This window comes from Podarcis erhardii, assembly GCF_964252035.2.
Source record: "Podarcis erhardii genome assembly, chromosome: 4".
In the NCBI taxonomy this organism is placed as follows: Eukaryota; Metazoa; Chordata; class Lepidosauria; order Squamata; family Lacertidae; genus Podarcis; species Podarcis erhardii.
In genome coordinates this window covers 57,266,409-57,281,059 of record NC_138508.1, presented here as the reverse complement: position 1 = coordinate 57,281,059, position 14,651 = coordinate 57,266,409, and the positions used below count along the sequence as shown (strand labels likewise).

Genomic DNA, 14,651 nt, shown 5'->3' with positions numbered 1-14,651 from the left:
ATGCAGTGCTTTGGGTTCTAACCTTTGACTTGTTCAGCCATCCATTCATTGGTATTATGACCTTATTTGGTCAACTGCTGGCTATTAAGAGCTTTGTTGTTAAGTTGGATGTCATTACTATGGAACGGAAGTGACCCTCCTTCCTATGCCAATGAAAAAAGTTTTGGACCCAGAGTTGAGATATGTGCAGTGCAATACTGTACATGTTTATTTGGGTGTAAGTCCTAATTAGTTCAAGGTGGCTTATTCTCACATAAATATTCATAGGATTGCTCTGCTAGAATCAAATCCCTGGTAAGAGACATCCTCAAGAAATGGTCTTAGTGCAAGGCTGTCGTGTCCTCGCCCCAACCCTGTTTTGCATTCATAATATTAAAAGGGAAATTAATGGTCATTGTAAGGTTGTTATGAAAACAATCATAATAAAGTGCAGTACAGTGCAATGCACATTAAAAGTGTTGTGAAAATGACAAAAAATAGTAAAACAGATTTAATAAAATCTTAAACTTTGAGTATAAGGATTTGAAAATGAAGTTACAGAGATCAGCTGGAAAACTTTGTGAGTAGTTCTGTATTAGAAGTCAAAGTTTAATTGTTGGGCAGTTCTCGAGCTGGTTTAAATTCTAATCTTCAGTAATGTCACCTAACTTTAGTTCAAAGTATGAACCAAGGGTATTTTAGATCTCTCACATGTGACGGGAAAACAGAATTCGCCTGCTAACATCTTTCTTCCCCTTCAGATATTTTCATGTAGGAGCAATATGAACAAGCACCTCCTGACCCATGGAGATAAGAAATACACCTGTGAGATTTGTGGCCGCAAATTCTTCAGAGTAGATGTGCTCAGAGATCATATTCATGTTCATTTTAAGGTACAATGTTTAACAACCTTGAAAGCGCTCAGTATGATTTGACTGGAGCTGGAACTGGAGCTGAGTAGGGTTACGAAGAAGCTACCAAGGAGAACTGGGAAGCCACTGAAAACAGGAGGAGCAGTGGTTTAGCAGGCGATAAAGGCTGAAGGCCAATTTGGAAATCATGAGTCCAGCCATGTGGCGTTGGTTGCTTCAGCTTTCCTTAAAACTGAATTATGAGCCGTATAATATATTAAGCAATAATATTCCCATTTAAAGATATTTCTACAAGTATGCAATATCGTTTAGAATCGTGAAGAAGCTCAGTAGCGGACCGGGGGGAAAGGGGCCATTTCCCCCCCTATCGTCTGTCAATTCAATACGACTAAGGCATGAAGAATAGTTAGCATCTGTTGTTGAAAGAGGGAGAATCATTTAGGGGAAAGCATGCAGAAGATTCAGTGAATGTCATACCTCAGCAGATTTAGTTTTTGAAAGGTTTGGTTTTTGACACTTAACAGGCAGTAAGGTGTGAGCAAGAAGGTGATATATTTCACTATATATTGATTTTGCACAAAGCTCAGTCATCTGAAAACAGGCAACAGAACAACAAGCCATAATTCGGATAGTTCTGGTTTGTTATTAATGTAAATTCAGCTGAGAAGCTTGTGAGGCTATTGTTTTTCCTTTGTTTCAGAGGACTTAATAGAGACAGGGTGGCTGTGTCTGCTTAGTTTTTTTGGTCAGACAACATTTTGAGTTTGCACTTCCACTCTGTATAGGACATAGCAATCATGGATGACCACCAGAGAGAAGAGTTCATTGGCAAAATTGGAATATCTTCAGAGGAGAACGATGAAAACTCAGACGGAAGTGTGGATTCTGAGCCTCACAAGTATAGCTGCAAAAGGTGCCAGGTAGTTTTACTCCTTTCAAACATTTTGTGGTGGGAATGGGGTGGGAGAGTTGGGTTGCTAAAAGAAATGTCGAAAATAGTGAAAAGATGTTCAGCTACGTTCCCTGACCCAGAAATCTGCGTCTCTTCTGGTGTGTTTGTGTATATGGAGCTCTTGCACATGCAGTCAGTAGCATTCATTTCAGTGGTGGCAGGAGAGCTGAATGTACACTTGAACATGTGCTGCCTCTGTTGAAATAATCAAGCTAGATGTTGCAAACTGGAAAGCTCCATTTGGGTATTAACAGCCTTCCTGTAAGAAATCACAGGGGCAGCTGTGTGTGGAGGCTGGAGGCCGATTGAGAGACAGCTAATCAATGGCTTTAACCCACAGGTATTGGCAGAAGAGAGACATTATTCTCATGTTCACACAGTATCTGTTATTCAAATACATTTAATTTAGGCAATGTTAGTTAAGCACTTTACTTTAAAAAGAAAAAAAGAATGTAGTTTTCATCACTGTAAGGATATCATGATTTCGCTTTTTTAAAAAAATACTGCTCCATCTTTCTTCATTGCTATGTTAAGGAGTCCTGTCTGTTTACATGTAAAATGTGCGATAGGCCACAGCCACTTCATGCCTGTCTTATATAAACAGGAGCTGTCTGGTTGATTGTAGAAGGAAGGTGGCTGAAATTGTTAATAATATTAGTCTGGTTTCCAGCTCACCTCTTCCACAGAGGTTTGTGTGAAATTTTGCTGAAACAAGCATCCAGTTTCCTTTACATACCCTTTGTTGGTAATTCTAGAAGCCCATAGCTAACAAATTGGCTGGCTAAATAAAATCTTATTCCACTACCTACTCTGCATCTTTCCTTCAGTGTCTTTGGATCTGCAATCTTTGCCCCTTTGTGGCTTCCCTACCTCCCAGGTGCAGACTTTAGCTATCTCCTGCATGACCTATTAATCCTAGCCAAACTAGCAATAGTGCCTTCCCTTACAGAAATTGGGCTGAAAACAGCTTTTGCTCCCGTAGAAACCAAAGATCCTGAGCCATCATATAAACTGCACCACATGCAGAAATCAACACAGATATTGTGTCTGATTATTAGCTGGCCTTGTCATTTATTTCAGTGCTGCATTAGCTTGTGGTTACTATTTCCAAAGGTTGTCCACCTCTCCCCAGTGTGGTGCATTCACTGTTGTTTCATTCTTCAGTTGACGTTTGGCCGAGGAAAAGAGTACCTGAAACACATTATGGAAGTTCACAAGGAGAAAGGCTATGGCTGTAGCATCTGCAACAGACGCTTTGCCTTGAAGGCAACTTACCATGCGCACATGGTCATTCATCGGGAGAACCTGCCAGACCCCAATGTGCAGAAGTAAGGAGATAAGTCTGACAAAACTAAATCAACAATGCAGTCTTGCCAGATGGGCATGGGAAAAATACATTGACTTCAGTGGAACCTACACATGAATTAGAAGCAGGATTGCAAGCAGAGAATGATTTCTTAGCAATGGAGCCTTAGCAAAGATGATCAGTCAGAGACAGGCCCGAGGGAAATGATGGACTGTGACAGTGGCCTACTTAAAGTGTGTTTACCTTGCAAAAGTAACTGAATAGTTTTGCACATGTGCTCCTGTTTCCCCTTCTCTACCCTGTGGAGAGGGTGCAGTTTTGAAGTGTGATGCACTCCCAGGTTAATAATGACCATGGCGGCAAAAGAAGATGGGAAATACTTGAATGTAATTAGTGAAAGAATATTACGAGTGTGGAAGCACAATGTTCTGCTTCAGACAAGGTTTGTGTGTGTGGCAAGGGGTGGGAGATGAGAGATAGCATTTCCAGGGCACATATGTCAACTTGACCATACTTTGGATTTGCCCCGGTTTATATCCTATACAGCGAGAAGCTGCAAAGAAAAAGTCCAGCTCAAGAAACTGCTAAGACAGTGGGCATTGCATGGACTTAGCCCTAAAGCAAAGTTTAGAATTAAGATGAGACACAGAAGGGAATAATGTAAAAGCTTTCAGTTATGTTTTGGACTGGATGACATAGCAAACTGGCCAAACCCAGATCAACTGTTGCTATTCTTAACGATGGTTTGCTGTAACAAGCCAACTTCAAGTCACAGTTTAAGAAGCTGACTTCCTAATACAATTTAGTGTTGGGATATAATGCTATAGTGCGGTTAGTCTTAAATGGAAGCTGCTGATCTCCTTCTTGCTGATTCACAATGGTGAGAGAGCATGCAAGCCTAAGGCTGACTGCCTTTGTAACACTAAACCATACCACAATGTCCAAATCAAGCCACTATACTTTAAAAAAGAAAAGAAGGTATACAGTAATGCTATTTAAATATTTCTAGATGGATAAGTCAATACAGTATTTTTTATATACTTACAAGAAAAGTTTTTTAAAAACCGGAAAGCCATGCATAACATTGAAAATCCTAAGCACTTGTAACACATTACAAGTGTTCACTTGTAATGCACAGAAATTTTAAAATCGGTATTCCTGAACCCATGAGCTAATGCAGGGACTATTGTCTAGCTAGAGAGACAAATATAGCTTGGTTTTCTACATCCCTCAAAAGTGTAGTGTTACTCTATTAATGAACTGTTTCAAATAATTTTGTTCTTCAAATAAAAGTACACCTTTGAGATCATAGATTTTCAATTAATTAGAAAAAAAGGATGTCTCTAGCTGATTTTTATTTCCTATTTTAGATATATCCATCCATGTGAAATCTGTGGAAGGATTTTTAACAGCATAGGGAATTTAGAACGGCATAAACTTATTCACACAGGTAGACTCATTTTATTACTGTTCTTTTAATAACAAATATTTTCTTGTGCTGTTTTTTTTTTATTTCATAATTGAATCCTGTTTGTCGGGTACATAGATTGTGATGGATTAATTCTGTGCTGAGAAAACTCTGCACTAAAAATTGCCCCAAAATAGCTTTTTTCTTTTGAGGGTGGGGAGATGGGTGGGGAGATTCATCAGCATACAGAAAGTGTCCGTCATTACATTAGCTGCAGCTCATGAAGTCTATAGAACCAATGCAATTTGCACAGTCCATTGTGCTTTGGGTGCATCTTCTCATATTCCCCTGGCCTCTCTTTTTTGACTCTGTGCACTTGCTGTCCACCTGGCAAGGGGGAGTGATGAGCCTGCAAGTGCTTATCATTGAAACACACAGCTCTGCCTTGCGGGTAGACAAGTCAAATGGGACGTTCTTTCTCATTAGGAGAGGACATATTTCTCATTCAGTTCTGTAGCCTCAAGACTCAGTGCAATTCAGTGCATCTCTAATTTTGTAATTTGCCTCAGTCATTCTGATCATAGCTGCCCCCCTATCTGTCTCTTGTCCCATCTCCTTCTGCTTCCTTTTTGCCTCTTCTTTCCACAACTCTTTTTAGAGGTTCCTATACAGCTTTCCATGTATCTTTTCTCTGTTTCTATCTCGTTCCACATCAGTTCGTAAAACGCTTTTATTTTGAGAGTGGGAGGGACAACTGCCGAAAGGGTTGACTTCATTTTTACCTGCACGCAAAACCTAACGTGCCCCACCCCAGTCCCCTTCAAATAACAATTTGTTTTGTTTTGTTTTTAAGGTGTGAAAAATCATGCCTGTGAGCAGTGTGGTAAGTCATTTGCAAGGAAGGACATGCTGAAAGAGCACATGAGAGTCCATGATAATATTCGAGAATATCTGTGCGCGGAATGCGGCAAAGGTATGAAATTTCCCTTTTATATCCCTAAGTAAATGGTATGTGGTAAAAAAAAAAAAATGGTTATTTCAGAATATGAATCTACCTTGATAATCAGAGTGATTCCTTACAAATGACTGGAATCATTCTTTTTACGTTTATACTGTGCTGATTAGGAATCTGGGGTGCTTAATGTTTGTTTAATTTTTCATGAGAAGTTGCTCTGTCGCAAAGCACATCTCATTACTGAGTCTTCCATATGTGTGCCCAGCTGATATGGCGCTGCAGGACTGTGGGTACTGTACTGGCTTTTTCATCATTGATTGTGAACATGCTTCATTAAGGACGTGAACGCTATACTGAGCCAGACCATTGCTCTGTCTATCTCAGTATTTTCTACAGTCACTGCTGTATGTGGGAATGCCAGAGAACAGAACCTGGGATCTTTTCCACACAAAGCTGACACTCACAAATCAAGGATGTTATAACTGCACCTAAGATGTAGCATGAAATTTACTCCTTATAGGAGTACCGGGTGTGGGTTCTAATCTCCACCCAGCTGTGAAACATACTGGGCAAGTCACTGTCTCTTAGCCTACCCTACCCTACAGGGTGGCTGTGTGGAATGAAGGGAGCTGGGGAACTCTGCCCACTGTCCTGAATTTTGTGGAGGAAGCGTAGGATACAAATGTAGTTATTAATAATAATGACAGAATTGGTTGTGAATAAGAGGCTTAAGTGTCTTTAAGACTTATTGCAGAGGAAGTCCCGTTGATTTTGTTGGATCTTGTTTCTAAGTGTTTCAGTTAATCAGTGAATAATTTGAAATATTTGCATCCCACCCCGTCCTGCATGCAGGATGGTTTTAAATTCTCACTTTTTAAAAAAACCCACCTGTATCGATGCCGTCTTATTTAAAACACCTGTAACTTCCCGGTATTTGCATGCTTGCATTTTCTACAGCTCCTTGCTCTTGCAAGCCCCTTTCTGCAATAACACATGTTGTCTGGATGACACGATTCAGTGTGTGAACATTCCTGCCTTGCAGCAGTGGGATTAAACAGGACAGCCTTTTGCCCTTCTGTGGTGGTTTTCCACTTCACTTGAATTTCAAGAGCCGCCTTAAACATTGTGAATTACTTCTTAGGCTTTTCAAAGACAGCAGCTGAATGAACAGGATTCTTTAAATAAATAAACTGGCACGCACGTGCATGCTGAGCCTCACCATTCCCAATAAAGAGCCTTTCAGAGATCTTTCATTGCCCTTTTCCATGGGTCTCTTGAAGCTTTTGGGTGAATTGCTTTCTGAAATAGACCCAGGCGTTCTCTTTAAAGTTTCCTTAGAGGTGGCCATTGGCTTGGAGCATTCTCATGCAGAGTCTTTTCCTTTGCATGCCTCTCAAGCAGAGGGTGTTGAAAGGGCTTCCCCGCCATGCTTAAGCCTTGACTTTATCCATTACAGGCATGAAAACAAAACACGCCTTGCGGCACCACATGAAGCTTCACAAAGGGATAAAGGAGTATGAATGCATGGAGTGTCATCGGAAGTTTGCACAGAAAGTCAACATGCTGAAGCACTACAAAAGGCACACAGGTGAGCACCACGGAGAGGAGGAACTCCACAGCCCTTGCACAGGGCAAGATAAATTGCCTGAGAGTCAATGGGGCCTACAGACCTGCTGCTCTGTAATACAGTAGTGATGTCAGTTACTTCTTACAGCACCAGTCTAATGCATGTGTCCCCAGGACTAAGTAGCTCCAGCTGCATTTGAAGGATGTTGCTTGCTGCTAAAGAAATGTGTGTCAGGTTGCAGTTTTACTTGCCCTAGACCCTTTATCAAATTTCCAGGTCTCTGTGGAGGGTGTGCAAATGTGTATTACAGGCACACATATAGATGTTGACTGAGGTTAATACCATTAGACCTTTTTAAAAAACAACAACACAAAATATACCCAGGTAATTTTGTCCATAGCTATTTATGGTTAATATAGTTAGGAAACTAGAGGAAGATGCCTGCATTTTTGAAACATATGAAGAGGGGGGAAACTCATAGTGCGACTATGTAGTCTTTGTCAATAAATTCCATTTTGCTTATTTCTACTTTTAAGAGCTCCTTGATTTCATGAATACAGTCGTGCCTTGGTTCTCACTTCTGTGCAAATGTTAAGAAGTTTGGGGAACCAGATGGAGCCCTGCATAAATGCCAGAGAGTTAATAAGTCCTGTCCCCCTCCCCAGCACTGCCTGGAATCTGCTCTCCATTTAGCATTTACTACACTGCTTAGTTTAGCAAACACCAGCATGACTTTGGGCCTAAAGGAACAATTAATTGGCCATTCCTTTTGTAGCACACAATTTCATATTTGCCATAAGGAACTGTGGGTGGTTATCATTTTGGTACTTAACCTAGTTTCTAATTAGCAGGAATCAAAGATTTCATGTGTGAGCTCTGTGGGAAGACATTTAGCGAGAGGAATACAATGGAGACTCATAAGCTCATTCACACAGGTAATGTTTGGCTGGAACTCTATGCCACTGATTCTGAAATTTCCTTTACAAAGATAAATGCTAAGACTCTAGGTCAACGTTTCCCAAACTTGGGTCCCCAGCTGTTTTGGGACTACAGTTTCTATTATCCCTCGCCACTGGTCCTGTAGTAGAATTTTTAAAAACCTGTTATCTTGATTCAGGCCTCACCTTATAAGAATTGAACTTTCTGAAACCTCATAATTCAGTGGCTTCACACTGGAGCTTCTCTGTGAAGCTTCCTTTGAACATAATTGTAGCAGCCTGTGTTTGGTGCACTTCAGTTCCCTCTGATCTCATTGCTTACTATTCCACCCTGCCCTGCCCCCCAGAAATTCATGTGTGCATAGATCTGCTGACTTGGGATAAGCCTTAATACACCTGATGAGGTGGTCTCTAGTCCATGAAAGTTTATGCCATAATAAACCTGTTAGTCTTGAAGGTACCACAAGTCTTCTTTTTATTTCATCCATATGATATTCTAAAAAAAATTCATGTCAACTCTTTGACATAATTCAGACTTTGAGGGAGAGTTGAGCCACGTTCCCTCATTGGTTCGGTGCTCTCAGGTTTGCTAAGGTTAGTAATATCAGATCCTGTCAGCCCCTGATCTCAGAAGGCAAATGCAGCCTGATAGTTGTCCCCAGACACCCAAGTGTCACATTTCCATGGAATTCATCACTCTGCTTTAAATTCCAGTCCATCCTAATTAGTATGTAAGTGCCTCCCAGTTATACAAATATAAAATGCTTCCTCCAGGTTCCATACCATATAACTCTTTAAAAAATGGAAAACTGTAGGTAAAATGTTGTAATATTAAGATGCCCTACCTGAAAATTAATGCTCAACTTCTTGTTTTACTTGCTACTACTAGTGGGAAAACAATGGACTTGCTCAGTGTGTGATAAAAAGTACGTCACAGAGTACATGCTTCAGAAGCACATTCAGCTAACTCACGATAAGGTAGAAGCGCAGAGTTGTCAGCTCTGTGGGACGAAGGTTTCCACCAGAGCTTCAATGAGTCGTCACATGAGGCGAAAACATCCAGAGGTGAGTTTGATGACAGATTAAGAGTTCATGATTTTTGCTGACTTCCTGGGGAGATGCATTCTTTACATGCTACCTTGCTATGAATTTTTAATTTTTGTGCAGCTTTGTTGTGACAGCTGCCAACGCTTGCTATTCACATCTTAGGAATGCAAATTCTTAATACGGCACACGCCACTTACTGATTATTTGGGGCAGAAAACAGAACTTGTAGCCCTAACACTGGTGTGTTCCTTTAAAATGCTAAGAACTGCACACAGTTTAAAAATAAAGCAGTCCAGTCCCAATCCAGAGGTTGACATTTAGATGACATAACATACGTAGAAAAAGGGATGGGGAAGGATGAGGAACACAAGTTCAGGGTTTCTTATGTAGTTCATACAATGACCAGTTTGAATGGAAAACATTCAGAAGGACCCAAAAGGTAGCTAACCTTAGTTGAGCTGATAGAGTGACTAGCCAGATTTGAATGGCTGTATAAAATGTAATATAAAATATGCATACGTATATGATATAAAACATAATATCAAAACAAACCAATCTGTCTGTTACATATAAGCGTAACTGTTCCTTATACACAATTGAAGGGTAACACTACTATAAATATGTTATTCCTTAATATAAATATTGTTTTCCAGGTGCTTTCAGTTAGAATTGATGACTTGGAGCAGCTCTCAGAAACCACAACTGTTGATGCTTCATCTATAGGAATTGTACAGGTAAAATGCAAGTGTAGCCTAATATTAACTCTTTTGTTACCTTCAGCCCTTATTTGGACATTCAAAGTAACCATGTGCCAACTCCACCCCCCAGTATCCCCACATGTGCCAGCTTCAGCCCTGACCTTCCTGCATTTACTGGGAAAGGTCTGAAGGGAGATTCCAAGCACATTCAGCTGAATGCACTCAGACGCCTTCAGGAAAAGGTTCCCCACCCTTGGACTTAAGCCCACTTTATCAGGTGCATAAAATGTCCTCAGTTGCCAGATACACATCAGTACAGAAGGGGGAAAGAACAAGGGTGCTGGAAGGCTATGAAACGCAAGAGGTACAGCCTGACATTTCTGTATAAAGCTCAAATCTATGCAAAATAAGTACACTGACCATTCGCAACATCAGGAATAGCACAAATCTTCCTGCCTTTGCTGCAGTAATAAACATGTGTAGCATGAAAGGAAACCATAGTCTTTGTTGAGTCCTCGACAAATCAAATCAAACTTACTGATATTTTTTCTAATTCAGCAGTTTTGAACAGGAATTTCTCCTGATGTTGAAGTGTTGAATTCAGTGACATTGTGCTTTCATTGAAAACTCCCCTTGCAGTCAGACCTAGCCCTGGAACCGGGAGAGTTACCGGAAGGCAAGCATATGAAGGCTCATAAACGTGGTCATAAACGAAAGCATAAGCCCGATGAAGAGGAAGAAACCCAAGTGCCTGAGGATTCTGCCTTCAGTGAATACACAGAGAAAGAAGTGGAATTCACAGGGAATGTGGGAGATGAGACCAATTCAGCTGTGCAAAGCATTCAGCAGGTGAGTGCCCTTTACCAAGGGATCGGGAGAAGGTGGTAATTACAACAACAAAAAGTGGCTTTTTATCCTAGGAATATTAAAAGGTATTTTAATGTATGGATGGATTTTTTCAGTAGGAGAATTTGTAGAAAGCTCACCAGTATAATATGCAGGGGAGAGGAAGGAAGAGGTCCCTGGTGGCTGAAATCCCCTGAAAATTCATTTTGCCTCTGTATGCAGAGTCAGTGCCAGTTGCTAAATTCATTTCTATGTGAGCAAATATTAGGTTGCGTTCTGGGGACGTCTGCTAAGGCACCATTTAGATCAAACATCTCTCATGGTGCAAACACTGATTACCTCATTGTTGACGTTGTGGGAGAATAGACTTTGCCCCAACCACACTAGACCTTTCAATGCAACCACTTTCTTTCTTCAGTAGGAATGAATGCAACCAGTAGCCTGGGAAATCTAGGCCCCTCTTCTTTGTTTTGTAGGGTTGCGATACGTCCGGGAATCGGACAGCATTTTGGTGTTCGGGGTGATTTTCGCAAAATCGGAAAAATGTCCGAGAAAACCCAGATGTATGGCAAGGGGGGTCATTTTGTGTGTTTTTTAAAAATCATTTAAAAACCCCCAAAGCCCCAGAACTTATGGCAACCGTATTGTTTTGCCCTGCCGTCAGCATAGCCTTGCTCATCTCTTGGCCAGGTAACTATGACCAACTTAGCTTGAGGGTGAGATACAAGCAAAGTATTTTGTTCTAAAAAGTAATTTCAATTTCAAAACATACTAGAGATGAACTATTGCAATGGGAGGGGGATGAGAAATACCATGACCACATGACTGGAAATACCAGAGTTAAAGAAATTCAGAATTTTGCCCTCAATTTGGGGAACTCGGCTGAAAGTATTGCCTGAATCGCCAGTAGTGGTGATCACCTTTGATGAAAATTAATTTAATAATAATAATAGTAAATAATAATAATATATTATTTATACCCTGCCCATCTGGCTGGGTTTCCCCAGCTACTCTGGGCGGCTTCCAACAAGATATTAAAAATTCAATAAAATAATAATAATAATAATAATAATAATAATAATAATAATAATAATTTTTTTTAAAAAAAAACAACGTCAAACATTAAGAACTTCTCTAAACAGGGCTGCCTTCAGATCTCTTCTAAAAGTCAAATAGTTTTTTATTTCCTTGACATCTGATGGGAGGGCGTTCCACAGGGTGGGCGCCACCATGTATGATCTAAATCCATGAAGTTTAACACTGTTTGCTTTCAACTCTGAATTATAACAACAGATATCGTATGAGGGGTGGAAGGAAGACCTTCTGCTATAGCCTTCCCCAACTTTGTGCCCTTCATATGTTTTGGACCACAGCACCCATCAGAGGCAGCCACTGGCCATGCAGGCTGGGCTGATGAGAGCTGCAGTCCAAAGTATCTAGAGGCCACCAGCTTGGGGGGGAAGCTATTCTATTATAGTGGGGTAGGAGAACTGAAAATAATGACAATATATTTCACATCTTGCAACTAATGGTATCAGATACTACATGGGTAGAGGAGTCCAAAAAACCCAGGACACAATTTTCCACAGCCGTCTAGCTGCTATGGTGGCTCATTTACCAGAATTAATGTATTTAGCATTAATTATGGAAGGGTATACCTGATTCTGCCCAAACTAAGTCTCCTGGAGTTAGAAAGGACCTGTTCTTGTGTTGCCAACCTCCAGGCCTCCCATGGAGGAGACACATGAAGAAGTCCTCAGGTGCTGATCCCCGAGTCTGGGTTGCTTTATATCAGGCACGTCCAACTCCCAAGGGACTGAGATCTACTCACAGTATAAAAAGAGTTGTCAAGCTTTTTTTAGGGGAAGATTGATCAAAGTTGTTGAGCTTTGGGGGGGGGGATGGGTGGCCAAAGTTATTGAACCTTTTGGGGGGAATCTAAAAAAAAATTGATACCACAATAAACCGAGACCACCACTATTGACCAGTAGGTCGTGATCAACCTATTGGACATGCCTGCTTTATATGATACATGTGTTCCCATCATGCCATTGACAGGCAAAGAAGAGAGGCAGAAAAGTTGACTGTTCCTCACAGCATGCATTTCTAGTAAAAACGATCACTACAGATAACTCTGAATTTCTCTTTTTTCAGGTGGTGGTGACTCTCGGAGACCCAAATGTCACAGCCCCTTCTAGTTCTGTTGGTCTGACCAATATTAGTGTTACCCCCATCACTACACCAGCTGGAACCCAGTTTACAAACTTGCAACCTGTGGCTGTGGGCCACCTGGCCACTCCCGAGCGCCAGCTGCAGCTAGACAATTCCATCCTCACCGTGACGTTCGATACAGTCACTGGTTCCGCCATGTTGCACGGCAACCGCCAAAATGATATCCAAATACAGTCACAGCCTGAGCCAGCAAACCCCCAGTCAGTCGCCCATTTTATAAACCTGACTACTCTGGTGAACTCCATCGCACCGTTAGGGAGCCAGATATCGGAACAGCATCCCTTAACCTGGAGGGCAGTGCCTCAGACGGATGCCCTTCAAACGCAGGCCCAGCCCACGCAGCAGCAGCAGGCGGGGCAGCAACAGGTTCAAACAGAACAGCAGCAGCAGCAGCAGATGTACAGCTACTAACTTATACTTGTAAGGAGACACCAAACTGTGAAGGGGCTTGTAGGAGCCCATGGGACACATACACCGCAGAATTGATTGCTGGAAACCAAACAGAAGTGGAGGAAAGAGTGCATGCAATGAGGGCATGCTGATATCGGCCCAACAGCTTGAAAGGCAGAGGCCTTGAGAGTCGCTACCAACGCCAGCCCTACTCAAAATATGGGGTGAAATCAGCTGCTGGGAATAGCGAGAAGTCTGAGGTCTTGGGGGTTGTGGTACATTTGGCAAGGAGACAGGGAAATAAGAAATAGTAAATACAACAGCAGTATCTTCTAAAACCATACAGCAAGAGCGTTTAAGTCACACTGAGTTAGGTTGCGACTAACTTGACAGCGGGATATAAGGATGTAATTGAGCAAATAAGAAATGTTTTTGTTTTCCTTAGACCATTCCTGTATTTAATGGAACGTTTGGGAAAAATAAGTGGGTGGGGATAGTCCGTGATGTGAAATGTGCCTCATTTCATGAATCATTTCCATGTTGGTGATGGAGAACTCACTTTACCAATAAGACAGCTTGGGTTGTCACCTGGGGGGGAAAATAGCCAGTCTGATGTTAGAGCAACATTTACGGTCTTCTGTTTAGTAAAATTAAAACTTGAATCAAGCTTGTTGTGGACTAAACACTTAATGTGATAATAGAATCATTTACAGAACTGCTTGTTGATTAAATATTACATTTAGCTAATAGATCTGAAAGAGCAGTTCTTCCCATTGAAACTGACTTTGCCAGTTAGTCTTCTATCATGTCATAAATATTCGGGAGTCATTGTTCGATATTACCCTTTGCACTTCGCACTGTATTCTTGGTGGATATTTACAAATTAAGGGGCACTTTTTAAAGTGATCTCATGTATCTTTTCATTATTTTCTTCGTAATAACTGATACATGATTTTGCTTGGGGGAAATCTGAAATGCACAACAACAAATTGCCTGGGTGCAAGTCATAATATAATACCGTTTGTAGGTTATGTTGACCACAAGGAGGCAGCCTAGACTAAAGTTAATGAAAAATCACTTGCTTTGATAAAGTTAGGTAGTTATAGAGCTGTTGTATCATCTGTTCAGGCAGAAGAGGGCGTGTTTTGTTTTGCATCCGTATACAATGTATCTGCCATATCATGTGTTTAAATACAAATTCAATCTTCATCTTTTATGGAATGACTTAAAGAGCGTACCATCAGAAAATAAAGGAGGAGAATCCCAGCAGTACACAAAGAAGAGAATGAATAAGTATTTCCTTTGCCTTTGCCTTTGCCTTTGCCTTTGTGAACAACTGTTCTAGCTAAACGATAAAGGAAAAATAAGATTTGACAATTGACTGATGATTTCCTCACAGTTCCATTTGCTCTCGACTGTATGCCGTTATTTACAGAAGCTTTTCTAACCTTCCAGTACACA

At 41.0% G+C, this 14,651-nt stretch overlaps 1 protein-coding gene across 2 annotated transcripts in view; it reads left to right on the top strand.

The window, feature by feature from the left end:
• PRDM15 (PR/SET domain 15) overlaps nucleotides 1–14,406 on the top strand; it is a 40,012-nt gene extending 25,606 nt beyond the window's left edge. The window contains exons 14-24 of one of the 2 annotated variants that reach the window (XM_081859040.1): nucleotides 741–872; nucleotides 1,637–1,771; nucleotides 2,968–3,131; nucleotides 4,480–4,559; nucleotides 5,371–5,490; nucleotides 6,929–7,060; nucleotides 7,891–7,974; nucleotides 8,867–9,042; nucleotides 9,678–9,758; nucleotides 10,362–10,571; nucleotides 12,723–14,406. In XM_081859040.1, coding sequence (XP_081715166.1) covers nucleotides 741–872; nucleotides 1,637–1,771; nucleotides 2,968–3,131; nucleotides 4,480–4,559; nucleotides 5,371–5,490; nucleotides 6,929–7,060; nucleotides 7,891–7,974; nucleotides 8,867–9,042; nucleotides 9,678–9,758; nucleotides 10,362–10,571; nucleotides 12,723–13,211 — 1,803 coding nt within the window. In that variant the 3' untranslated portion in view covers nucleotides 13,212–14,406. Of the gene's footprint in view, nucleotides 1–740; nucleotides 873–1,636; nucleotides 1,772–2,967; nucleotides 3,132–4,479; nucleotides 4,560–5,370; nucleotides 5,491–6,928; nucleotides 7,061–7,887; nucleotides 7,975–8,866; nucleotides 9,043–9,677; nucleotides 9,759–10,361; nucleotides 10,572–12,722 lie in introns of both variants that reach the window. The other variant, XM_081859039.1, reaches the window with a different exon arrangement.
• Nucleotides 14,407–14,651: the final 245 nt, after the last annotated feature.